At 47.6% G+C, this 27,355-nt stretch overlaps 1 protein-coding gene across 1 annotated transcript; it reads right to left on the reverse strand.

Annotated features, from left to right (window-relative positions):
- LOC120040307 (xylosyltransferase 1-like) lies at positions 1-27,326 on the reverse strand. Its single transcript, XM_038985507.1, has 11 exons — positions 26,619-27,326; positions 24,329-24,511; positions 20,019-20,221; positions 16,393-16,473; positions 15,932-16,148; positions 15,599-15,775; positions 11,055-11,156; positions 10,466-10,629; positions 2,257-2,452; positions 618-951; positions 1-323 (listed from the first exon to the last, which is right to left on the reverse strand). Exons 1-11 carry the CDS (start codon positions 27,324-27,326, stop codon positions 1-3), a joined length of 2,688 nt encoding a protein of 895 aa, XP_038841435.1.
- Between the last annotated feature and the right edge of the window lie 29 nt (positions 27,327-27,355).

Consider the following 27,355-nt stretch of genomic DNA (forward strand, 5'->3'; position numbering starts at 1 on the left):
CTACCTAATCCGTCCGTTCCCTCTGGGGGGGCCCAGATCAGACTTTGGGTCGGGACTGAGCGTGCTCCATCCCGTCTCCCGACACCGCTGCATAACGGGACAGGAGCTAGGACCCTGAGAACACACGTCCGCTGCAGACCACACCCCTGCCAGGAGATGGTCCACCCAGCTCTGGAGCTCCGCCCCTGTCAGTGATGCTTTAAACTCCGCCTCCTCCACCTGTCCCAGGTGCACAGGGAGGTTGAGGATGGGGTTGAGGCCGTGGAAACTCTGCTCCATGTAAGAGTTACGGACCGGGCCGCTGTGGAGCTTCACTGTGTCTTCTAGAGAGGGGGGGGGGGGGGGAGGGGGAGGGGGGGGGAGGGGGAGGGGGAGGGGGGGGGGGGGGGAGAGAGAGAGGGAGGGGAGGAGGGGGGGGGGAGGGGGAGGAGGGGGGGAAGGAAGGGAGAAAGGGGAGGCAGGAGACAGGGGAGAGGAGGGGTGAGAGGGAGATAATTATTTAAATTCCATGTAAGAGTTACAGGATAGGCTGTGTGTGTGTGTGTGTGTGTGTGTGTGTGTGTGTGTGTGTGTGTGTGTGTGTGTGTGTGTGTGTGTGTGTGTGTGTGTGTGTTTACCCTGGCGTATAGGCTGCTGGTCGTGGTACTCCAGAGGTGAAACCACAAAGCTGGTGGAGGCCAGCAGGTTCCAGTGATGCAACACACGCAGCGTCCACACGCCGGGTCGTAATGGCACGGTTAACGGGGGCCGGTAGTGTGTGTACTCTGTCCCGCCGTCCACCAGGATGTCGTACGTGGCGGCTATGACGTTGGTGGGATCCACCCAGACGACGGTTACCGTGACGTTCTGTCCCCGGCCCCAGCGTTGCATGGCAACCGGCTCCTCCGTGGGGCCCAGGAGGCTTCCGAAGTTCCTGAAGATTCTCTCTTTGGCGTCCCAGTCTGAACCCACCTGAGGGAGGAGAGGGAGGACAGAGAAAGACAGAGATATTGAGAGAGATCAAGAAACAGAGGATTGATTTGAATGAAAACAGAGATACTGTAGATAGAGAGAGAGACATGTGAAGGATTTCCAGCAGGCTAACCAGGTGGAAACTAAGTCCCCTGAATGGCAGCCTGTGCACTACATGATCGTTTTAACGACTTCCCTGTTAATTAACAAATGGTAAATCAATTAGTGTTCCAGCTACAGCGTGACAGGACACATCCAGTACCACATGTCATCCCCAGGGGGCAGCAGCAACCTGCAGCAACCTGACAATAAAGACACTTAACAAATAGTGACCCAGAACCTGTTTCAGCAGGGACAGAACCCCCATCTCTCTCTCTCTCTCTCTCTCTCTCTCTCTCTCTCAGGTACCAGAGCCTGTTTCAGCAGGGACAGAACCCCCATCTCTCTCTCTCCAAGGTACCAGAGCCTGTTTCATCAGGGACAGAACCCCCATCTCTCTCTCTCTCTCTCTCTCTCTCTCTCTCTCTCTCTCTCTCTCTCTCTCTCAGGTACCAGAGCCTGTTTCAGCAGGGACAGAACCACCATCTCTCTCTCTCTCCAAGGTACCAGAGCCTGTTTCATCAGGGACAGAACCCCCATCTCTCTCTCTCCAAGGTACCAGAGCCTGTTTCAGCAGGGACAGAACCCCCATCTCTCTCTCTCTCAGGTACCAGAGTCTGTTTCAGCAGGGACAGAACCCCCATCTCTCTCTCAGGTACCAGAGTCTGTTTCAGCAGGGACAGAACCCCCATCTCTCTCTCAGGTACCAGAGTCTGTTTCAGCAGGGACAGAACCCCCATCTCTCTCTCAGGTACCAGAGTCTGTTTCAGCAGGGACAGAACCACCATCTCTCTCTCAGGTACCAGAGTCTGTTTCAGCAGGGACAGAACCCCCATCTCTCTCTCTCTCTCAGGTACCAGAGTCTGTTTCAGCAGGGACAGAACCCCCATCTCTCTCTCTCTCCCAGGTACCAGAACCTGTTTCAGCAGGGACAGAACCCCCATCTCTCTCTCTCCCAGGTACCAGAGCCTGTTTCAGCAGGGACAGAACCACCATCTCTCTCTCTCTCCCAGGTACCAGAGCCTGTTTCAGCAGGGACAGAAACCCCCATCTCTCTCTCTCCCAGGTACCAGAGCCTGTTTCAGCAGGGACAGAACCCCCATCTCTCTCTCTCTCTCCCAGGTACCAGGGATCAGGGATACTAGAGGCTGCAGGTGTTTGCAGAAGGTTACATTTAAAATGTGTGTGCGTGCGGGCGCGTCTCACCTCTGCAAACTGTAGTCTGTTGAGTGTGTTGGTTGTCGGGGCCAGGGTGAAGTGGTTGCTATGGGAGACCCAAGTCTCTAGGGTCTCTAGCTGGCTGGTTGCTAGGTTACTAGCATTTTGACAAACCAGGTAGCCTTGGAACACGTCTGACAGGAAGTACAAATGGACAGACACCGGGTGGCCCCTGGAGATATACCTGGGAAACACCAAATATACACATACACAGTACAGTTACACACAAATACACACCCAAATATCCACAGACATCGACCCAAATGTACACAGACATCCACCCAGATGTACACAGACCTTCATCCAAATGTACAGACATCCACCCAGATGTCACTTCGCCCCCACCTACATGTACAAATTACCTCAACTAACCTGTACCCCCGAACACTGACTCGGTACCGGTACCCCCTGTATATAACCTACACACTGACTCGGTACCGGTGCCCCCTGTATATATCCTCCACATTGACTCGGTACCGGTGACCCCTGTATATAACCTGCACACTGACTCGGTACCGGTGCCCCCTGTATATAACCTCCACACTGACTCGGTACCGGTGACCCCTGTATATAACCTCCACACTGACTCGGTACCGGTGCCCCCTGTATATAACCTCCACACTGACTCGGTACCGGTGCCCCCTGTATATAACCTCCACACTGACTCGGTACCGGTGCCCCCTGTATATAACCTCCACACTGACTCGGTACAGGTACCCCCTGTATATAACCTCCACACTGACTCGGGACCGGTGACCCCTGTATATAACCTCCACACTGACTCGGTACCGGTGCCCCCTGTATATAACCTCCACACTGACTCGGTACCGGTGCCCCCTGTATATAACCTCCACACTGACTCGGTACCGGTGCCCCCTGTATATAACCTCCACACTGACTCGGTACCGGTACCCCCTGTATATAACCTCCACATTGACTCGGTACCGGTGCCCCCTGTATATAACCTCCACACTGACTCGGTACCGGTGACCCCTGTATATAACCTCCACATTGACTCGGTACCGGTGCCCCCTGTATATAACCTCCACACTGACTCGGTACCGGTGCCCCCTGTATATAACCTCCACATTGACTCGGTACCGGTGCCCCCTGTATATAACCTCCACACTGACTCGGTACCGGTGCCCCCTGTATATAACCTCCACATTGACTCGGTACCGGTGCCCCCTGTATATAACCTCCACATTGACTCGGTACCGGTGCCCCCTGTATATAGCCTCCACACTGACTCGGTACCGGTGCCCCCTGTATATAACCTCCACATTGACTCGGTACCGGTGCCCCCTGTATATAACCTCCACATTGACTCGGTACCGGTGCCCCCTGTATATAACCTCCACACTGACTCGGTACCGGTGCCCCCTGTATATAACCTCCACACTGACTCGGTACCGGTGCCCCCTGTATATAACCTCCACACTGACTCGGTACCGGTGCCCCCTGTATATAACCTCCACACTGACTCGGTACCGGTGCCCCCTGTATATAACCTCCACATTGACTCGGTACCGGTGACCCCTGTATATAACCTGCACACTGACTCGGTACCGGTGCCCCCTGTATATAACCTCCACATTGACTCGGTACCGGTGACCCCTGTATATAACCTCCACACTGACTCGGTACCGGTGCCCCCTGTATATAACCTCCACACTGACTCGGTACCGGTGCCCCCTGTATATAACCTCCACACTGACTCGGTACCGGTGACCCCTGTATATAACCTCCACATTGACTCGGTACCGGTGCCCCCTGTATATAACCTCCACATTGACTCGGTACCGGTGCCCCCTGTATATAGCCTCCACACTGACTCGGTACCGGTGCCCCCTGTATATAACCTCCACATTGACTCGGTACCGGTGCCCCCTGTATATAACCTCCACACTGACTCGGTACCGGTTCCCCCTGTATATAACCTCAACTTTGACTCGGTACCGGTGCCCCCTGTATATAACCTCCACACTGACTCGGTACCGGTGCCCCCTGTATATAACCTCCACACTGACTCGGTACCGGTGCCCCCTGTATATAACCTCCACACTGACTCGGTACCGGTGCCCCCTGTATATAACCTCCACACTGACTCGGTACCGGTGCCCCCTGTATATAACCTCCACACTGACTCGGTACCGGTGCCCCCTGTATATAACCTCCACACTGACTCGGTACCGGTGCCCCCTGTATATAACCTCCACACTGACTCGGTACCGGTGCCCCCTGTATATAACCTCCACACTGACTCGGTACCGGTGCCCCCTGTATATAACCTCCACATTGACTCGGTACCGGTGACCCCTGTATATAACCTCCACACTGACTCGGTACCGGTGCCCCCTGTATATAACCTCCACATTGACTCGGTACCGGTGACCCCTGTATATAACCTGCACACTGACTCGGTACCGGTGCCCCCTGTATATAACCTCCACACTGACTCGGTACCGGTGCCCCCTGTATGTAACCTCCACACTGACTCGGTACCGGTGCCCCCTGTATATAACCTCCACACTGACTCGGTACCGGTGCCCCCTGTATATAACCTCCACACTGACTCGGTACCGGTGACCCCTGTATATAACCTCCACACTGACTCGGTACCGGTGCCCCCTGTATATAACCTCCACACTGACTCGGTACCGGTACCCCCTGTATATAACCTCCACACTGACTCGGTACCGGTGCCCCCTGTATATAGCCTCCACACTGACTCGGTACCGGTGCCCCCTGTATATAACCTCCACACTGACTCGGTACCGGTGCCCCCTGTATATAACCTCCACACTGACTCGGTACAGGTACCCCCTGTATATAACCTCCACACTGACTCGGTACCGGTACCTCCTGTATATAACCTCCACACTGACTCGGTACCGGTGCCCCCTGTATATAACCTCCACACTGACTCGGTACCGGTGACCCCTGTATATAACCTCCACACTGACTCGGTACCGGTGCCCCCTGTATATAACCTCCACACTGACTCGGTACCGGTGACCCCTGTATATAACCTCCACATTGACTCGGTACCGGTGACCCCTGTATATAACCTGCACACTGACTCGGTACCGGTGCCCCCTGTATATAACCTCCACACTGACTCGGTACCGGTGCCCCCTGTATATAACCTCCACACTGACTCGGTACCGGTACCCCCTGTATATAACCTCCACACTGACTCGGTACCGGTGCCCCCTGTATAAAGCCTCCACACTGACTCGGTACCGGTGCCCCCTGTATATAACCTCCACACTGACTCGGTACCGGTGCCCCCTGTATATAACCTCCACACTGACTCGGTACCGTAACACCCTGTATATAACCTCCACACTGACTCGGTACCGTAACACCCTGTATATAACCTCCACACTGACTCGGTACCGGTGCCCCCTGTATATAACCTCCACACTGACTCGGTACCGGTGCCCCCTGTATATAACCTCCACACTGACTCGGTACCGGTGCCCCCTGTATATAACCTCCACACTGACTCGGTACCGGTGACCCCTGTATATAACCTCCACACTGACTCGGTACCGGTGCCCCCTGTATGTAACCTCCACACTGACTCGGTACCGGTGCCCCCTGTATATAACCTCCACACTGACTCGGTACCGGTGCCCCCTGTATATAACCTCCACACTGACTCGGTACCAGTGACCCCTGTATATAGCCTCCACACTGACTCGGTACCGGTGCCCCCTGTATATAACCTCCACACTGACTCGGTACCGGTGCCCCCTGTATATAACCTCCACACTGACTCGGTACCGGTGCCCCCTGTATATAACCTCCACATTGACTCGGTACCGGTGCCCCCTGTATATAACCTCCACACTGACTCGGTACCGGTGACCCCTGTATATAACCTCCACACTGACTCGGTACCGGTGACCCCTGTATATAACCTCCACACTGACTCGGTACCGGTGCCCCCTGTATATAACCTCCACACTGACTCGGTACCGGTGCCCCCTGTATATAACCTCCACACTGACTCGGTACCGGTGCCCCCTGTATATAACCTCCACACTGACTCGGTACCGGTGCCCCCTGTATATAACCTCCACATTGACTCGGTACCGGTGACCCCTCTATATAGCCTCGTTATTTTTATTGTGTTACTTTTTATTATTACTTTTTATTTTAGTCTACTTGGTAAATCTCTTCTTGAACTGCACTGTCATTTCACTGTAAGGTCGACACTTGTTGTATTCTGCACGTGACAAATAAAGTTTGATTTGATTTCAAATGTACACAGACACAGTCATACCCACTCGATGGTACTCAAACCCACGTCAGAACAAACTGGGCTTAAGTCACAGGAGCTGGTGAGGAACAGAGAGATCACTCTACTCTCAACCCCCCCCCACACACACACACACCTTGTCCCCCCACTTCTGATACACACCCAACCAGCAACAAGTGTCTCCTTGTGCCTGTGTACACACTCCACCCATAACCTACACACACACACACACACACACACACACACACACACACACACACACACACCGTCCTCTCCCCCCGACTTACATGACTGGAAAAAGCCAGTCTGAGAGACTGAGGCCTGTTTGTCTAAATGTAACAAGTTATTCTCCATATTTGATTTGGACCTCTTGCAACATACAAGCACACAAACATGCACACAAACACACGCACCTATACAGACAGACAGACAGAAAGGCAGACAGACAGACAGACAGAAAGGAAGACCGAGACAGATACAAGGACAGACAGATAGATACAAAGACAGAAACACAGGCAGATAGACACACAAACAGCAGAAAGGCAGACAGACAGATTGAAAGCCAGACAGTCAGACAGATTGAAAGCCAGACAGTCAGACACACAGACAGGAAGGCAGACAGTCAGATAGACAGACAGAAAGGAAGGCAGACAGACAGACTCTGCTAGTTAAAACCTAGCTCCTAGCCTGGTAATGATGAGATCTGGTTTCCTCCGCTAGATAAAACCTAGCTCCTAGCCTGGTAATGATGAGATCTGGTCTCCTCTGCTAGATAAAACCTAGCTCCTAGCCTGGTAATGATGAGATCTGGTCTCCTCTGCTAGATAAAACCTAGCTCCTAGCCTGGTAATGATGAGATCTGGTCTCCTCCGCTAGATAAAACCTAGCTCCTAGCCTGGTAATGATGAGATCTGGTTTCCTCCGCTAGATAAAACCTAGCTCCTAGCCTGGTAATGATGAGATCTGGTCTCCTCCGCTAGATAAAACCTAGCTCCTAGCCTGGTAATGATGAGATCTGGTTTCCTCTGCTAGATAAAACCTAGCTCCTAGCCTGGTAATGATGAGATCTGGTCTCCTCCGCTAGATAAAACCTAGCTCCTAGCCTGGTAATGATGAGATCTGGTCTCCTCTGCTAGATAAAACCTAGCTCCTAGCCTGGTAATGATGAGATCTGGTCTCCTCTGCTAGATAAAACCTAGCTCCTAGCCTGGTAATGATGACATCTGGTTTCCTCTGCTAGATAAAACCTAGCTCCTAGCCTGGTAATGATGAGATCTGGTCTCCTCTGCTAGATAAAACCTAGCTCCTAGCCTGGTAATGATGAGATCTGGTCTCCTCTGCTAGATAAAACCTAGCTCCTAGCCTGGTAATGATGACATCTGGTTTCCTCTGCTAGATAAAACCTAGCTCCTAGCCGGGTAATGATGAGATCTGGTCTCCTCCGCTAGATAAAACCTAGCTCCTAGCATGGTAATGATGAGATCTGGTCTCCTCTGAGTAGCTGGAGGACTGAAGTGTCAGAGCAGAGCTTGCAGAGGTGGTCAAACACCACACATAAAAACATGTTGATGATGGAGAAACAAGTGTCTATTTAACCTCTGTGGTCAGAAGATTCTGCACCTTTATGAGGGTGGCAAGTTTTAGTTTATTTAACTCTGCGCCCCCCTGCCGACCCCTCGGGCACGCCCAACAGTTTGTGAACCACTCCCCTAGCCCCTAAACCCTAGGCCCTGTCCAGAATAAACCCCTAGCCCCTAAACCCTAAGCCCTGTCCAGAATCAACCCCTAGCCCCTACACCCTAGGCCCTGTCCAGAATCAACCCCTAGCCCCTAAACCCTAAGCCCTGTCCAGAATCAACCGCTAGCCCCTACACCCTAGGCCCTGTCCAGAATCAACCCCTAGCCCCTAAACCCTAAGCCCTGTCCAGAATCAACCCCTAGCCCCTAAACACTAGGCCCTATCCAGAATCAACCCCTAGCCCCTAAACCCTAGGCCCTGTCCAGAATCAACCCCTAGGCCCTACACCCTAGGCCCTGTCCAGAATCAACCCCTAGGCCCTACACCCTAGGCCCTGTCCAGAATCAGCCCCTAAACCCTAGGCCCTGTCCAGAATCAACCCCTAGGCCCTACACCCTAGGCCCTGTCCAGAATCAACCCCTAGCCCCTAAACCCTAGGCTCTATCCAGAATCAACCCCTAGCCCCTAAACCCTAGGCTCTGTCCAGAATTAACCCCTAGCCACTAAACCCTAGGCTCTGTCCAGAATCAGCCCCTAGCCCCTAGCCCCTACACCAGTATTTCTTCATCCCGGTCCTGCATGGGAACCTAAAGGGGTGCACATTTTAGATTTTGCCCCCTGATTCTGTAATCAAAGGTTTGATGTCTGATGTGTTGATTAGTGGAATAAGGTGTCTAGTTCTATGGCAAAAACTACAATGTGCACCCCTTTGAGTCTCCATGCAGGACCAGGGTTAAGAAACACTGGTTTAGGTGCTTGTGGAGATCTGAGAGGATTTGGATATTAGGTACAGAGCCTTCAAAAAGTATTCATACCCTTTGACTTATTCCACATTTTGGAATAAGCCTGATTTCAAAATGTATTAAATATCCTATAATGACAAAGTGAAAACATGTTTTTAGAAATGTTAGCAAATGTATTGAATATGAAATGGATATCTCCTTTACGTAAGTATTCACACTCCATATACTTTGATGAAGCACCTTTGGCAGCGATTAGAGCTGTGAGTGTTTCTGGGTAAGTCTCTAAGAGCTGTGAGTGTTTCTGGGTAAGTCTCTAAGAGCTGTGAGTGTTTCTGGGTAAGTCTCTAAGAGCTGTGAGTGTTTCTGGGTAAGTCTGTAACACACCTGGATTATACAACATTTGCACATTATTCTTTTTTTAATTCTTCAAGCTCTCAAATAGGTTGTTGATAATTGCTCGACAGCCATTTTCAAGTCTTGCCATAGATTTTCAAGTAGATTTAAGTCAAAACTGTAACTAAGCCACCCAGGAACATTCACTGTCTTCTTGGTTAGTAACTCCAGTGTATATTTGGCCTTGTGTTGTAGGTTATCGTCCTGTTGAAAGGTGAATTCATCTCCCAGTGTCTGGTGGAAAGCAGTCTAAACCAGGTTTTCATCTAGGATTTTGCCTGTGCTTAGCTCTATTCCGTTCCTTTTTATCCTAAAAAACTCCCTAGTCCTTGCCGATGACAAGCATTCTCATAACATGATGCAGCCACCACCATGCTTGAAAATATGAAGGTGGTACTCAGTGATGTGATGTGTTGGATTTGCCCCAAACATAACACTTTGTATTCAGGACATACAGTTCATTTCTTTGCCACATATTTTGCAGTATTTCTTTAGGGCCGCGTTACAAACAGGATGTATGTTTTGGAATATTTTTATTCTGTACAGACTTCCTTCTTTTCCCTCTGTCATTAAGATAAGTATTATGGAGGAACTACAATGTTGTTGATCCATCCTCAGTTTTCTCCTTATCACAGCCGTTAAACTCTGTAACTGTTTTAAAGTCACCATTGGCCTCATGGTGAAATCCCTGAGGTGAGAACACATTCTGAAGGCCCTGTACTATTCTAACGTGACAGTGCAGACAGCGGTAAGACAGTCAGGTATAACAAGCAATGTGGTGATATTTTCCCACCTTACCCTCTGAAAAACTAGCTGGGATTTTTGCCATATTTCTAAACCTGTCCAAACCTTCTCCACTCTCTACAAGTGTCTAGGGGGCAGTGAGTAGGGGTTAGGGGGTGGGGGGCACAGAGTAGGAGATGGACAGGGCCCTATCCAATCCTTTTTGTTCTACCAGTGTGTATGGGGATGGGGGGGGGGTGTTAGGGGTTGGTTTGGAATTCAGTTGTTCACACACACACACACACACACATCCACACCTTCCGGACTGACCTGCAGCTGTTGTTGTCAGGGTGGCCCTGCAGTGACGTGGCGGCCCGTGATAGGCCCATGCGTGTGAAGGCGTGGTAGTGAGTGAGCTGGCTGTCTGATAGGCTGGCTACGCTGTCCATCTCCTCGTACACATTCTCCCAGTACGACTGGAGCCCTGGGGTCTCCTGGAGGAGAGGAATCAGTGTTATAGTAGAACCCTGGGGTCTCCTGGAGGAGAGGGAGCAGTGTTTGTGTATTCTGTTTGTGTGTGTGTACTCTGTGGGTGGGTGGGTGTGTGTGTGTGTGTGTGTGTGTGTGTGTGTGTGTGTGTGTGTGTGTGTGTGTGTGTATGTATGTTGTGTTTGTGTACTCTGTGTGTGTTTGTGTACTCTGTGTGTGTGTGTGTGTGTGTGTGTGTGTGTGTGTGTGTGTGTGTGTGTGTGTGTGTGTGTGTGTGTGTGTACGTTGTGTGTGTGTGTGTGTGTACACCTTGTGTGTGTGTGTGTACATTATGTGTGTGTGTACGGTGTGTGTGTATGTACGGTGTGTACGTTGTGTGTATGTTGTGTATGTGTGTGTATGTTGTGTGTACTCTGTGTGTTCCACCCACCTGTGGATAAGGTCCAAACAGGAAGCTGTCCAGCTGGGTAACAATCTCCTGGTTCACAGTAGCCTCAAATTTACGGGCGAAAAACGTAGGCCTGGACGTTTGCTGTGGGGGAAGGAGGGAGAGAGAGGGAGAGAGCAAGAAGGAAAGAGATAGATGGGGGAGAGAGAGAAGGGGAAAGAGGGGCAGAGGGATTGTAGAGTGAAAGGGGAGAGAGGGTGGAGGAGGAAGAGAGTATATGTTTATCTATGTGTATGTGGTACTGTCTGATGTGGGGGGTGCAGATGGTCACGGGTTGATGAGGTCACAATGTCATGACTAGGGCGTATCTGCCATAGATACATACAGTTGAAGTCGGAAGTTTACATACACCTTAGCCAAATGCATTTAAACTCAGTTTTTCACAATCCCTGACATTTAATCCTAGTAAAAATGCCTTGCCTTAGGTCAGTTAGGATCACCACTTTATTTTAAGAATGTGAAATGTCAGAATAATAGTAGTAGATAATAGTAGATTTATTTCAGCTTTTATTTCTTTCATCACATTCCCAGTGGGTCAGAAGTTTACATACACTCAATTAGTATTTGGTAGCATTGCCTTTAAATTGTTAAAACTTGGGTCAAATGTTTTGGGTAGCCTTCCACAAGCTTCCCACAATAAGTTGGGTGAATTTTGGCCCATTCCTCCTGACAGAGCTGGTGTAACTGTGTCAGGTTTGTAGGCCCGCTTGCTTGCTCACGCTTTTTCAGTTCTGCCAACAAATTTTCTATAGGATTGAGGTCAGGAATTGGTGATGGCCACTCCAATACCATGACTTTGTTGTCCTTTAGCCATTTTGCCACAACTTTGGAAGTATGCTTGGGGTCATTGTCCATTTGGAAGACCCATTTGCAACCAAGCTTTAACTTTCCAACTGATGTCTTGAGATGTTGCTTCAATATATCCACATAATTTCCCTACCTCATGATGCCATCTATTTTGTGAAGTGCACTAGTCCCTCCTGCAGCAAAGCACCCCCACAACATGATGCTGCCACCCCCGTGCTTCAAAGTTGGGATGGTGTTCGTTGACTTGCAAGCCTCCCCCTTTTTCCTCCAAACATAACAATGGTCATTATGGCCAAACAGTTTTATTTTTGTTTCATCAGACCAGAGGACCATTTCTCCAAAAAGTACGATCTTTGTCCCCATGTGCAGTTGCAAACCGTAGTCTGGCTTTTTTATGGTGGTTTTGGAGCAGGTGCTTCTTCCTTGCTGAGCGACACCACAGGTTATGTCGATATAGGACTCGTTTTACTGTGAATATAGATACTTTTGTGCCCGTTTCCTCCAGCATCTTCACAAGGTCGTTTGCTGTTGTTCTGGGATTGATTTGCACTTTTCGCACCAAAGTACATTCATCTCTAGGAGACAAAACGCGTCTCCTTCCTGAGCGGTTTGACGGCTGCATGGTCCCATGGTGTTTATACTTGCGTAATATTGTTTTGACAGATGAACGTGGTACCTTCAGGCGTTTGGAAATTGCTCCCAAGGATGAACCAGACTTGTGGAGGTCTGTGGTTTGAGATCTTCACTGAGTGTGAGGTAACGTTAGTTAATGCTCAATCACCTCAGCAGCTGACTGTCTCTCCGACTGTCTGACCGGCTCCCTCTGAGACCGTTCATTTTTTCCCTTTACTCATTTAGCAGACACTCTTATCCAGAGCGACTTACAGGAGCAGTTAGGGTTAAATGCCTTGCTCAAGGGCACATCCACAGATTGTTCACTTAGTCGGCTCGAGAATTTGAACCAGCGGTTACTGGCCCAACGATCTTAACCGCTAGGCTACCAGCTACCTACAATGCTTCCTTCAGTCAGGATGGGAGCTTCCTCCATCAATGCTTCCTTCAGACAGGATGGGAGCTTCCTCCATCAATGCTTCCTTCAGTCAGGATGGATTTAAGCTTTTAGCTGCCAAGTATGGCCTACATGTAATTATAATAAAAAGAAACCACTACTAAAAACCAGTTTACCTAAACCTGGCTAGCACTGTGAATCTAACTAATAACTCACTGTACAGCTGATGCAGAGGACGTGGGTGGAAGGACCACAACAAACCTTCTTTCCATAATGTTTATTATACACAAACATACACGTTTGAGGACTGACTAGCTCCAGAACAATCTGGGTTCTATTCCGGGACCATTCATCACATCAACTGAAACCAAAATGTCAGTTACATAGAACATCACTGTGGTGCTGACTGGTGATTGGCCCACACTACTGCTTATCACCCCCACACTGTAGGCGGGACATAAAATCAACAGAATACAGGATCAACTACCACACTGGAGACAGAGAGAGAGAGAGAGAATCTATGTGCACGTGAACCTGTGGCACAGTCTGGCGTGGGGGGCGTAGCTGCACTCAGCTGGGAGGTTCAGGGTTAAAGACGACCTCACTGTCCAGGAAACTCAATCGAATGAAAACCCTCAGAACCACTGTGTGTGTGTGTGTGTGTGTGTGTGTGTGTGTGTGTGTGTGTGTGTGTGTGTGTGTGTGTGTGTGTGTGTGTGTGCTTCCCTTCGGTCAGGGCTACATAAGACCTCGCTACAGTCCAACAACCCCAACATTATTATAATAACAACTCTGACAATCACATGCCACCAGCTACAAACCACCGCTCACACACACTGACCCAGAACTGCTGATTTAGGATCAGTTTCCTCTGGCCAAGTCATCATCAATATCATCAGCAACTCAACCACCACTGGCCCTGGAACAGTTGTTAGATGAATAAAGTAACCACAGGCTATAAGTACAGACAGGAGCACTTAGTTGTGAACTTTAAGCTATTCTTGTCCCTTTGCTGTGCCACAGTGAGACATAGCCAGCTGTCACATAGCTATTCTGGTTCATATAAATTAGCCAACTAGAGCTAAGCTATTCTGGTTCATAGAAGTTAGCCAGCTAGAGCTATTCTGGTTCATAGAAGTTAGCCAGCTAGAGCTAAGCTATTCTGGTTCATAGAAGTTAGCCAGCTAGAGCTATTCTGGTTCATAGAAGTCAGCCAACTAGAGCTAAGCTATTCTGGTTCATAGAAGTTAGCCAGCTAGAGCTATTCTGGTTCATAGAAGTTAGCCAGCTAGAGCTAAGCTATTCTGGTTCATAGAAGTTAGCCAGCTAGAGCTATTCTGGTTCATAGAAGTTAGCCAGCTAGAGCTAAGCTATTCTGGTACATAGAAGTTAGCCAGCTAGAGCTAAGATATTCTGGTTCATAGAAATTAGCCAACTAGAGCTAAACTATTCTGGTTCATAGAAGTTAGCCAGCTAGAGCTATTCTGGTTCATAGAAGTTAGCCAGCTAGAGCTAAGCTATTCTGGTTCATAGAAGTTAGCCAGCTAGAGCTAAGTTAGTCTGGTTCATAGATGTTAGCCAGCTAGAGCTAAGCTATTCTGGTTTATAGACGTTAGCCAGCTAGAGCTAAGTTAGTCTGGTTCATAGAAGTTAGCCAGCTAGAGCTAAGCTATTCTGGTTCATAGAAGTTAGCCAGCTAGAGCTAAGCTATTCTGGTTCATAGAAGTTAGCCAGCTAGAGCTATTCTGGTTCATAGAAGTCAGCCAACTAGAGCTAAGCTATTCTGGTTCATAGAAGTTAGCCAGCTAGAGCTATTCTGGTTCATAGAAGTTAGCCAGCTAGAGCTAAGCTATTCTGGTTCATAGAAGTTAGCCAGCTAGAGCTATTCTGGTTCATAGAAGTTAGCCAGCTAGAGCTAAGCTATTCTGGTACATAGAAGTTAGCCAGCTAGAGCTAAGATATTCTGGTTCATAGAAATTAGCCAACTAGAGCTAAACTATTCTGGTTCATAGAAGTTAGCCAGCTAGAGCTATTCTGGTTCATAGAAGTTAGCCAGCTAGAGCTAAGCTATTCTGGTTCATAGAAGTTAGCCAGCTAGAGCTAAGTTAGTCTGGTTCATAGATGTTAGCCAGCTAGAGCTAAGCTATTCTGGTTTATAGACGTTAGCCAGCTAGAGCTAAGTTAGTCTGGTTCATAGAAGTTAGCCAGCTAGAGCTAAGCTATTCTGGTTCATAGAAGTTAGCCAGCTAGAGCTAAGCTATTCTGGTTCATAGAAGTTAGCCAGCTAGAGCTAAGTTAGTCTGGATCATAGAAGTTAGCCAGCTAGAGCTAAGCTATTCTGGTTCATAGACGTTAGCCAGCTAGAGCTAAGTTAGTCTGGTTCATAGAAGTTAGCCAGCTAGAGCTAAGCTATTCTGGTTCATAGAAGTTAGCCAGCTAGAGCTAAGCTATTCTGGTTCATAGAAGTTAGCCAGCTAGAGCTAAGCTATTCTGGTTCATAGAAGTTAGCCAGCTAGAGCTAAGTTAGTCTGATTCATAGACGTTAGCCAGCTAGAGCTAAGTTAGTCTGGTTCATACACTTGGCAGAAAGATGTACTGAGATTTCCAGGTGTGTGTGTGTGTGTGTGTGTGTGTGTGTGTGTGTGTGTGTGTGTGTGTGTGTGTGTGTGTGTGTGTGTGTGTGTGTGTGTTGTACGCGGGTGTGTCTCACCTGAAAGCGTGGCAGGTCAGGAGGTTTGAAGTCGTTGGGGGAGCAGCCACACCAGTCCACTATGTGTTTGTACTGACACTTACAGCCCAGCTTCCTGTTCCAGTTGGTGATACGCAGGTTGTTGTCCACCATACTCTCACAGTGAGCACTGTTCTCTAGTACTGTGTGGAAGAACGACTGGAGAGAGAGAGGGAGAGGGAGGGAGAGGGAGGGAGAGGGAGAGAGAGGGAGAGAGAGGGAGAGGGGGGTAAAAATATGTTAGATAGTCAGTAGTGTGCAGTTTGTGCTGATTGCGTAGTGTGTGTGTGCAACAGATGTGTGTGTGTGTGTTACCTCGGCAGGCAGCAGTGTGTATGCGTAGAAGCGCTTCATGCTGACGACCAGCTCATCTTCAGAGTTGATGACGTAATCCACAAACATGCGGTTCAGAAGGAACCAATCGGAACCTCCGTCCACCGCAATGCCTTCTGGGATCTTGCGGTCGCCTAGGCGCCACATGTGTGTGTCACACTCGAAGAAGAGCCGGTCCAGACCCTGCTTACGGATGAACCTGGAAAGGACACACACACACAGATGAACACACACGCAGATGAACACACACACACACGCAGATGAACACACAAACACACACACACACACACACACACACACACACACACACACACACACACACACACACACACAGATGAACACACAAACACACATGCAGATGAACACACACACACACACACACGCAGATGAACACACAAACACACATACAGATGAACATACACACAGATGAATATGTGTCTCACCGTGTGTTGTCTCTGCCGTGGGATTTGATGAAGTTCATGTCCCGGTACTTTGTCAGGAAGCCCACCAGCTGTTCATTGGTCCTGGGGAGGGCAGAAAGCTGTCAATCAGTCACACATCCAATCAACACGAGGGGGCACACACAGGCCAAAATTCCAAATCAACCGCTTGGACACTAACCAGGCACTGTAGGTATGAAATGGTTTATCTAGGCACATGCTCTTGGCTGGAGTCCGAATATTTGAGCAACGTCCACCTTTTGTAACATGATTCCCTTGCCAGTCTATGTGTTCCTAGACCCCCCGAATAGCAACATACACAAGGGGGCGATAGCAGGGATTTACTTGTTGTTATCTTCCCATTGTGGTAAAAGCAAAGAAGAATCACATGTTAAAACATCAACACCACTGTTAACTAATTTACATGAAAACCAACTGCATATTTGCCAGTTGGCTGTAGGCAACATCGCTAGCAGTTTGCTAGCTAGCTTGCTAAAAACAGCAAGCAAGCTAACCTTTTAGCTTCCCACATCTTCCCCATGTGAAATAATCAGATTAATAATGAAATAATATGCCCTGGCAAATATTCTTATACTTACTGGTGTAACCTACTACCTTATTCCGGTTTGATACGCTGCTTCAATGTATTCACTCCCATATCAGCTAAAAATAGAACGACATCACATTTTGGTCGCAAAGAAAAAGCACATGGCTTAGGGGCTGTTTTTAGGTTGTCAATCAGCCAGTCATCCTTTCTAAACAAAATGCATTTTGGGGGATTCTAATACGGCTATAATGTTGTTTGGTTTATTGTTTGATTAGTCGCTGAGATTATATTGGGCTATTAATGCAAAACAGGCTGTTTATTTCATGCCAAGCTAAACCAAGACGGCAATCTGGAAGTTGAAGTGATTTGAAAGTTGATTAGCTTCCCACAGCCCATGTAAAATAATCAGATTTATAATGAATTAATATGCCCTGGCAAATAATATTTTATTTTTCTACCCAATTGGTAGTTACAGTCTTGTCCCATCGCTGCAACTCCCCTACAGACTCGGGAGAGGCGAAAGTCGAGAGCCACACATCCTCCGAAACATGACCCTGCCAAGCCGCACTGCTTCTTGACACACTGCTTGCTTAACCCAGAAGCCAGCCACACCAATGTGACAGAGGAAATACTGTCCAGCTGGTGACTGAAGTCAGCTTGCAGGCACCCGGCCAACCACAAGGAGTCGCTAGAGCGAGATGGGACAAGGAAATCCCAGCCAAACCCTCCCCTAACCCGGACGATGGTGGGCCAATTGAGCGCCGCCTCATGAGTCTCCCGGTCACGGCCGGCTGTGACACAGCCTGGGATCGAACCCGGGTCTGTAGTGACGCCTCAAGTACTGCGATGGAGTGCCTTAGACCGCTGCGCCACTCGCGAGGCCCCCTGGCAAATATTATAATCACTAGTTATTAGTGGGAGGGGGGGATTCTCATAAGGATATAATGTTGTTTGGTTTATTGCTTAAGCAGTCGCTGAGATTATATTTACTTATTGATGGAAAATAGAGTCACATTTATTTATTTTCTAAGTCATACCACACTATAGTTTATATACAAGGACCAAAGAGTTTGGCCTGCTTCGTGTTCTCATTTTTGCCGTGGATTTTTTTTGTTGCGATTCTGGTATTGTCCCAGCCCCTAACACACACACACACACACACACACACACACACACACACACACCCAACAGCCCCCATCCCCCATCCCCACCCCAACTACCCCCAAAACACACGCCTAACAGCACTCAATACTCTACTCCCATCTGAACAGAACATGAGTCCCAAACTCTCAAAGCAATTACACTTTCCTAATACCTCTTTAATTAGCTTGCTAATTAACACTCACATTAGAGAAGTATTACAGTGCCTTATCAAGGCTTGCACACAATGCTAACACGCTAGGCAGAGACAGGCAATAAGGATAAGGTTACACACACACATGTGCACACACGCACGTGCACACACACACCAGATGTGAATCTGAAGTTGACGCAGACAGAATTAGTTAGATGTATGGCATGGTGAATGAGAGATGAGAGAGAGAGGAGAGAGGAGAGAGGAGAGAGGAGAGAGAGAGAGAGAGAGAGAGAGAGAGAGAGAGAGAGAGAGAGAGAGAGAGAGAGAGAGAGAGAGAGAGAGAGAGAGAGAGAGAGAGAGAGAGAGAGAGAGAGAGAGAGAGAGAGAGAGAGAGAGAGAGAGAGAGAGGGAGAGAGAGACTCCAATTGAAGAATGGACAGACAGATGAACACACACAGCCATCTGTCCTATTGGATTTTCCTATGCTGAAAAGCAGTAGAGGTGAAGCCACAATGTCACTGCATCCAAACCTCTCTGTGTGTGTGTGTGTGTGTGTGTTTGTGTTTGTGTGTGTGTGTGTGTGTCTGTACGTTTGAATGTGTGTGTCCTCCCTTTCCCTTCTCCCCTCCTCACTTTTCCTCCTCCCCTCCTCCCTTTACCTCCTCCCCTCCTCCCTTTTCCTCCTCCCCTCCTCCCTTTCCCTCCTCCCTTTTCCTCCTCTCCTATTCCCTTTTCCTCCTCCCCTCCTCCCTTTTCCTCCTCCCCTCCTCCCTTTCCCACCTCCCTTTTCCTCCTCTCGTATTCCCTTTTCCTCCTCCCCTCCTCCCTTTCCCTCCTCCCCTCCTCCCTTTTCCTACTCTCCTCCTCCCTTTCCTTCCTCCCCTCCTCCCTTTCCTTCCTCCCCTCCTCCCTTTCCCTCCTCCCCTCCTCCCTTTTCATCCTCCCTTTCCCTCCTCCCTTTCCCTCCTCCCCTCCTCCCTTTCCCTCCTCCCCTCCTCCCTTTCCTTCCTCTCCTCCTCCCTTTCCCTCCTCCCTTTCCTTCCTCCCCTCCTCCCTTTCCCTAGTCTCTCCTCCTCCCTCCATCCCAGTCTGTCCCCTCTGTCTCTGCTAGCTGCTGTGCCCTTCAGTCTAGTGATGTTTAGGATCACATACATACATACATACATACATACATACATACATACATACATACATACATACATATTCACACATACAGACACACACACATTCACACATACAGACACACACACACATTCACACATTCAGACACACGCAACGCACGCACGCACACACACACACACACACACACACACACACACACACACACACACACACACACACACACACACACACACACACACACACACACACACATATTATGAGAAGTGTGTGTGTGTGGTGTGTGTGCGTCACTCTCATCGATCACACACACAAACGCAGCACGCTGGGATCCGTGTCAACTCTGATGTCATCACTGGGTATTGACGTGGAATGGATTTTGTCCAGTGGGCCGCGGGGCTCATGGGATTGGTTCACTTCAATAAGAGATCCAGTTGAAAGTAGAGAGAACTTAGTGACTCAGGACCTTCTGTCAGACCAACTTCCGCCATTATGTGGAATTCTGTGTGTGTGTGTTTGTGGGCCCTATTCCCTATATAGTGCACTACTTTAGACTGGAGACCTATGAGCCCTATTCCCTATATAGCACACTACGTTTGACCAGAGCCCTATGGGCCCTATTCCCTATATAGTGCACTACTTTTGACCAGAGCCCTCCATGCCCACCTGATAGGGTAGTCGGCTCCACTGAGGTTGATGAAGAAGTCCCAATTCCAGTCGGCCATCTTGAGAAGGTCGTCCATGCTACGCAGGTACATGGTGAGCAAGCTCGCCCCGCCCCAAATGGTGGACATCCTCCAGGAAGTAACACGGACGTTGGAATACTGGCTCGCTAGAGCCCCCACCTGTCTGTGGAGGTAGTTGGAACGCTGGGGGAAGGGAAGAAAGGTATTGGGTAAATTAATAGAGGTCTACATGTTTACCTGGTCTACAGGTTGACCTGGTCTACAGGTTGACCTGGTCTACAGGTTGACCTGGTCTACATGTTTATCTGGTTTGCATGTTTACCTGGTCTACAGGTTGACCTGGTCTACAGGTTGACCTGGTCTGCAGGTTGACCTGGTCTGCAGGTTGACCTGGTCTGCAGGTTGACCTGGTCTGCAGGTTGACCTGGTTTGCATGTTTACCTGGTCTGCAGGTTGACCTGGTCTGCAGGTTGACCTGGTCTGCAGGTTGACCTGGTCTGCAGGTTGACCTGGTCTACAGGTTTACCTGGTCTACATGTTTACCTGGTCTACATGTTTACCTGGTCTACAGGTTGACCTGGTCTACATGTTTACCTGGTCTACAGGTTGACCTGGTCTGCAGGTTGACCTGGTCTGCAGGTTGACCTGGTCTACAGGTTGACCTGGTCTACATGTTTACCTGGTCTACAGGTTGACCTGGTCTACATGTTTACCTGGTCTACATGTTTACCTGGTCTGCAGGTTGACCTGGTCTACATGTACAATGCATTCGGAAAGTATTCAGACCCCTTGACTTTTTCCACATATTGTTACGTTACAGCCTTATTCTAAAATGGATTAAATTGTTTTGTTTCCCCCCTCATCAATCTACACACAATAACTCATAATGACAAAGCAAAAACAGGAAATATCACATTTACACAAGTATTCAGACCCTTTACTCAGTACTTTGTTGAAGCACCTTTGGCAGCGACTACAACCTTGAGTCTTCTTGGGTATGACGCTACAAGCTTGGCACACCTGTATTTGGGGAGTTTCTCCCATTCTTCTCTGCAAATCCTCTCAAGCTCTGTCAGGTTGGATGGGGATCGTCGCTGCACAGCTATTTTCAGTTCTTTCCAGAGATGGTCGATCGGGTTCATGTCTGGGTTCTGGCTGGGCCACTCAAGGACATTCAGAGGTGAATGTCCAGACATGACGCTTGGCATTCAGGCCAAAGAGTTCGATCTTGGTTCCATCAGACCAGATAATCTTGTTTCTCATGGTCTGAGAGTCCTTTAGGTGCCTTTTGGCAAACTCCAAGCGGGCTGTCATGTGCCTTGTACTGAGGAGTGACTGCCGTCTGGCCACTCTACCATAAAGGCCTGATTGGTGGAGTGCTGCAGAGATGGTTGTCCTTCTGGAAGGTTCTCCCATCTCCACAGAGGAACTCTGGAGCTCTGTCAGAGCGACCATTGGGTTCTTGGTCACCTTCCTGACCAAGGCCCTTCTCCCCCGATTGCTCAGTTTGTCCAGGCAGCCAGCTCTAGTAATTTTTATTTGTATTTTATTTAACCTTTATTTAACTAGGCAAGTCAGTTAAGAACAAATTCTTATTTACAATGATGGCCTACACCAGCCAAACCCAGACGATGCTGGGCCAATTGTGCGCCGCCCTATTGGGCTCCCAATCACGTCCGGTTGTGATACAGCCTGGATTTGAACCAGGGTGTCTGTAGTGACGCCTCGAGCACTGAGATGCAGTGCCTTAGACCGCTGCCCCAAACTTCTTCCATTTAAGAATGATGGAGGCCACAGTGTTCTGACATGCACTGGCCACTGTGGGACCTTATATAGACAGGTGTGTGCCTTTCCAAATCATGTCCAATCAATTAAATTTACCACAGCTGGACTCCAATCAAGTTGTAGAAACATCTCAAGGATGATCAATGGAAACAGGATGCACCTGAGCTCAATTTCGAGTCTCATAGCAAAGGGTCTGAAGACTTTTTTTGTTAATAAATTTACTAAAATTTCTTAAAACCTGTTTTTGCTTTGTCATTATGGAGTATTGTATGTAAACTGATGAGGAAAACAATAAATGTAATCATTAGAATAATCCATGTGTAAAAAGTGAGAGTGGTCTGAAACTTTACGAATGGCACTGTATATAGTAGTAGTGTGAGGTATGGCAGATGGTCTGTAGTAGTCTACATGTATATAATAGTAGTGTGAGGTGTGGTAGATGGTCTGTAGTAGTCTACATGTATATAGTAGTAGTGTGAGGTATGGTAGATGGTCTGTAGTAGTCTACATGTATATAATAGTAGTGTGAGGTATGGTAGATGGTCTGTAGTAGTCTACATGTATATAGTAGTAGTGTGAGGTATGGTAGATGGTCTGTAGTAGTCTACATGTATATAGTAGTAGTGTGAGGTATGGTAAGATGACCTTACCTGGTCTACATGTATATAGTAGTAGTGTGAGGTATGGCAGATGGTCTGTAGTAGTCTACATGTATATAGTAGTAGTGTGAGGTATGGCAGATGGTCTGTAGTAGTCTACATGTATATAGTAGTAGTGTGAGGTATGGCAGATGGTCTGTAGTAGTCTACATGTATATAGTAGTAGTGTGAGGTATGGCAGATGGTCTGTAGTAGTCTACATGTATATAGTAGTAGTGTGAGGTATGGCAGATGGTCTGTAGTAGTCTACATGTATATAGTAGTAGTGTGAGGTATGGTAGATGACCTTACCTGGTCTACATGTATATAGTAGTAGTGTGAGGTATGGTAGATGGTCTGTAGTAGTCTACATGTATATAGTAGTAGTGTGAGGTATGGTAGATGGTCTGTAGTAGTCTACATGTATATAGTAGTAGTGTGAGGTATGGCAGATGGTCTGTAGTAGTCTACATGTATATAATAGTAGTGTGAGGTATGGTAGATGACCTTACCTGGTCTACATGTATATAGTAGTAGTGTGAGGTATGGTAGATGGTCTGTAGTAGTCTACATGTATATAATAGTAGTGTGATGTATGGTAGATGACCTTACCTGGTCTACATGTATATAGTAGTAGTGTGAGGTGTGGTAGATGGTCTGTAGTAGTCTACATGTATATAGTAGTAGTGTGAGTATGGCAGATGGTCTGTAGTAGTCTACAGGTATATAATAGTAGTGTGAGGTATGGTAGGATGAACCTTACCTGGTCTACATGTATATATTAGTAGTGTGAGGTATGACAGATGGTCTGTAGTAGGTCTCCATGATATAAATAGTAGTGTGAGGTATGACAGATGGTCTGTAGTAGAATCTCCATGGTATATAGTAGTAGTGTGAGGTATGGTAGATGGTCTGTAGTAGTCTACATGTATATAGTAGTAGTGTGAGGTATGGTAGATGGTCTGTAGTAGTCTACATGTATATAGTAGTAGTGTGAGGTATGGTAGATGGTCTGTAGTAGTCTACATGTATATAATAGTAGTGTGAGGTATGGTAGATGGTCTGTAGTAGTCTACATGTATATAATAGTAGTGTGAGGTATGGTAGATGGTCTGTAGTAGTCTACATGTATATACTAGTAGTGTGAGGTATGGCAGATGGTCTGTAGTAGTCTACATGTATATAATAGTAGTGTGAGGTGTGGCAGATGGTCTATAGTAGTCTACATGCATATAATAGTAGTGTGAGGTGTGGTAGATGACCTTACCTGGTCTACATGTATATAGTAGTAGTGTGAGGTATGGCAGATGGTCTGTAGTAGTCTACATGTATATAATAGTAGTGTGAGGTATGGCAGATGGTCTGTAGTAGTCTACATGTATATAATAGTAGTGTGAGGTATGGCAGATGGTCTGTAGTAGTCTACATGTATATAATAGTAGTGTGAGGTGTGGTAGATGGTCTGTAGTAGTCTACATGTATATAATAGTAGTGTGCGGTATGGTAGATGGTCTGTAGTAGTCTACATGTATATAATAGTAGTGTGAGGTATGGCAGATGGTCTGTAGTAGTCTACATGTATATAATAGTAGTGTGAGGTATGGCAGATGGTCTGTAGTAGTCTACATGTATATACTAGTAGTGTGAGGTATGGCAGATGGTCTGTAGTAGTCTACATGTATATAATAGTAGTGTGAGGTATGGTAGATGGTCTGTAGTAGTCTACATGTATATAATAGTAGTGTGAGGTATGGTAGATGGTCTGTAGTAGTCTACATGTATATAGTAGTAGTGTGAGGTGTGGTAGATGGTCTGTAGTTATCTACATGCATATAATAGTAGTGTGAGGTATGGTAGATGACCTTACCTGGTCTACATGTATATAGTAGTAGTGTGAGGTATGGTAGATGGCCTTGAACAGGCGTTGGAACTGCCGAGACGCTCTGCCATGGACCACCAAGACGAAGACGACGCGAACAGGCACAGTAGGGGCAGTCTGCTCTGAGCCCTCATCCCACTGTACATTCACATTGGCCTTACCTGGAGACACACACACACACACACACACACACACACACACACACACACACACACACACACACACACACACACACACACACACACACAGGAAAGGTAGGAAGAAGACACGGGTAACTTTATTACTGAAGAAATGCTGTGTTAAATAGTAGAGTGCACAAATAGAACGTTTTATAGAAAGTGTCATTTCTATAATTGTGTATGCATTAAATGCCAGGATGTTATACTCATTTAGGCTTTTCATCTAGTGGGAATTCACTGCACAGTATTAAGGAAGAGAATCGTTTCTGGACCCACGTGTGTTTGACAACAACAGCTGATAATCAGAATAGGGGGATGGGCTGTACCAAATGATCCAATGGCGGGGGACAACCCAACTGGGCATTAGATGATGACTTCTCAGTATGTTGATGTTTAGATGATGACTTCTCAGTATGGAGGAGAAGTATGTTGATGTTTAGATGGTGACTTCTCAGTATGGAGGAGAAGTATGTTGATGTTTAGATGGTGACTTCTCAGTATGGAGGAGAAGTATGTTGATGTTTAGATGGTGACTTCTCAGTATGTTGATGTTTAGATGGTGACTTCTCAGTATGTTGATGTTTAGATGGTGACTTCTCAGTATGTTGATGTTTAGATGGTGACTTCTCAGTATGTTGATGTTTGTTGCAAACGTTTTTACTAAACTCTCACTCCTTTCCACTCTTCCTACCTTTCAGTCGTCCATCCACCCCTTCCATTACTCACACACACACACACACACACACACACACACACACACACACACACACACGCACACACGCACACACACACGCACACACACACACACACGCATACACACACACACGTGAGTGTGCACACATACACACACACGCTTGCACACACACACACACGCACGCACGCACACACACACACACACACACACACACGTGAGTGTGCACACATACACACACACGCTTGCACGCACGCACGCACGCACGAACGCACGCACGCACGCACGCACGCACGCACGCACACACACACACACACACACACGTGAGTGTGCACACATACACGCATACATGTAACAGTACTCTTCTTGCGTTGTGTACAATCAATCCTCGACACGAATTCCAACGTGTAGCACCAGTCATGGAGATTTATTCTGATAGGAACAGCACAAAATTGCACGTCATGCAATGCACGGCTCACCATCCAACTCTGCACTCACGCACGTTGGTTTGGTGCTTGTTCACTGGGACGATTCTAACTGAAACATCCTCCCTCGTAAGCAAGCTACGCAAACCAGCCAATAAGATGCCATGTTGAGTAGGTGAAGGCAAGACAAAACTAAAACCAAAAACCCATTGGCTTAACAATAAAGTGGCAAGGGGAATCACCAATATAACCCTGTTACACTCCCCCCTACTGAATTCCACTTGCAAAGAAAATAATAAAAATACAAAACGGCACTGTGCAAACATACCAGATACAGAAACACAACATATGTACAGAATAATCCAGAGAAAAAAAAATTGATATATTTTTATACTACCTAATAGAGAAACTAAAAGGTAAAGCTGTGTATATCAAGGATGCAGACCCTGCTTTAAATCAGTCACTAAATATTCCAGTCATTAGACTATTCTCCTTGAGAATTAGAGTGAAAAGCGGTTGATCAATCCCCTTAGCCCTCATAGGTAAACATGCCTGTTACATGTTAAGTACACTCAGTGACTTTAAAACATCCAAGTAATAAAATAAACTACCATAAGAGAGTTGATCATATCCGTCACATTACCATCCTGCAACCTCTAATCATGGTCACAATGATGTAAAAGCAAAACAAATAAAAGATGTCAATACCATTGACCCTCTATTCACATATTGAACCTTCAAGAGCTAACTGTCTGCTGATTCATAATCTCAATCAGTCTTGACACTGGTTTAAATAGTCTTCCTGCCCTTGACCTAATACGACCCCGACTACCTTCAACTGCATAAGGGGTAACAGTGTTTTGTACTGTTGCAATAGTGGGTCTGTCAACACAGTCCGTCTGTAACTGATCAGGTAAGGAATGGTCCGAGTTTGGTAGGTCAGTACGGATATCGTAAGTAGACTGGTCAATTAGCTCACTCACTACACTGTTACGGTCTCGGTCAGATTCTTGAAGACACTCTGACCGAGGCAGACCTTCCAGCTGCAGTATATCTCCCACCGAATCCAAAGGTGGAATATCCTGAGCATCCAAGGATCGCGCATCACCCTCCAGGCTTGTGTCACCTGTTCCTTCAGAAGGCAATTCTGACACCCACACTCTTGTTCTGTACTCAGCATCATCATCCACTGCAGTGTCCATGGCAGCTGAGACCATAAGGCTGTCATTCATGCCCTCAGACTCTGTTAATCCAGACATGTCTGTTCCCTCATCAACGGCAGCATGGGGAAGAGGAAGGAAGTTGACTGGCATTATCAGGTTGCGATGTACCGTCTTCTCCCGTCCAGTGGAGCTGTTCTGAATCTTAAAAGTGTGGCTGTCAGCATTCAACCCAGTGACAAGGTAGACAGTATCCTCCCAACGGTCAGCGAGCTTCCGCTTTCCCCGCTCCCCCTTGTTAGCCAGCAACACTCGATCACCAATCTCCACTGGTGCTCCTCTGACTCTTCTGTCATAAAGGTCAGCATGCCTCTTCAACTGCTTCGCTGCAGATGCCTGTGCTGTATTCATGGCTTCTTTCAGATCTCTCCTCAAAGACTGAACAAACTGGTCATAGTCGACAACTTCTGGGTTCTCTATGACAGAGCCAAAGACTATGTCAACAGGCAGTCTTGGCGTCCTCCCAAACATTAGCAGGAAAGGGGCAAAGCCTGTGGTCT

This window comes from Salvelinus namaycush, unplaced genomic scaffold (genome assembly GCF_016432855.1).
Source record: "Salvelinus namaycush isolate Seneca unplaced genomic scaffold, SaNama_1.0 Scaffold340, whole genome shotgun sequence".
In the NCBI taxonomy this organism is placed as follows: domain Eukaryota; kingdom Metazoa; phylum Chordata; class Actinopteri; order Salmoniformes; family Salmonidae; genus Salvelinus; species Salvelinus namaycush.

Coding starts and splice junctions, on each gene's coding strand:
- LOC120040307 (XM_038985507.1), bottom strand. CDS start 27,326: ATGTTTGGGAGGACGCCAAGACTGCCTGTTGACATAGTCTTTGGCTCT. Junction 24,512..26,618: donor ACCGAGACCGTAACAGTGTA/GTGAGTGAGCTA, acceptor GTGTGTGTGTGT/GTGTCTCCAGGTAAGGCCAA. Junction 11,157..15,598: donor CTGACCTGCCACGCTTTCAG/GTGAGACACACC, acceptor CTTCCCCCACAG/CAAACGTCCAGGCCTACGTT.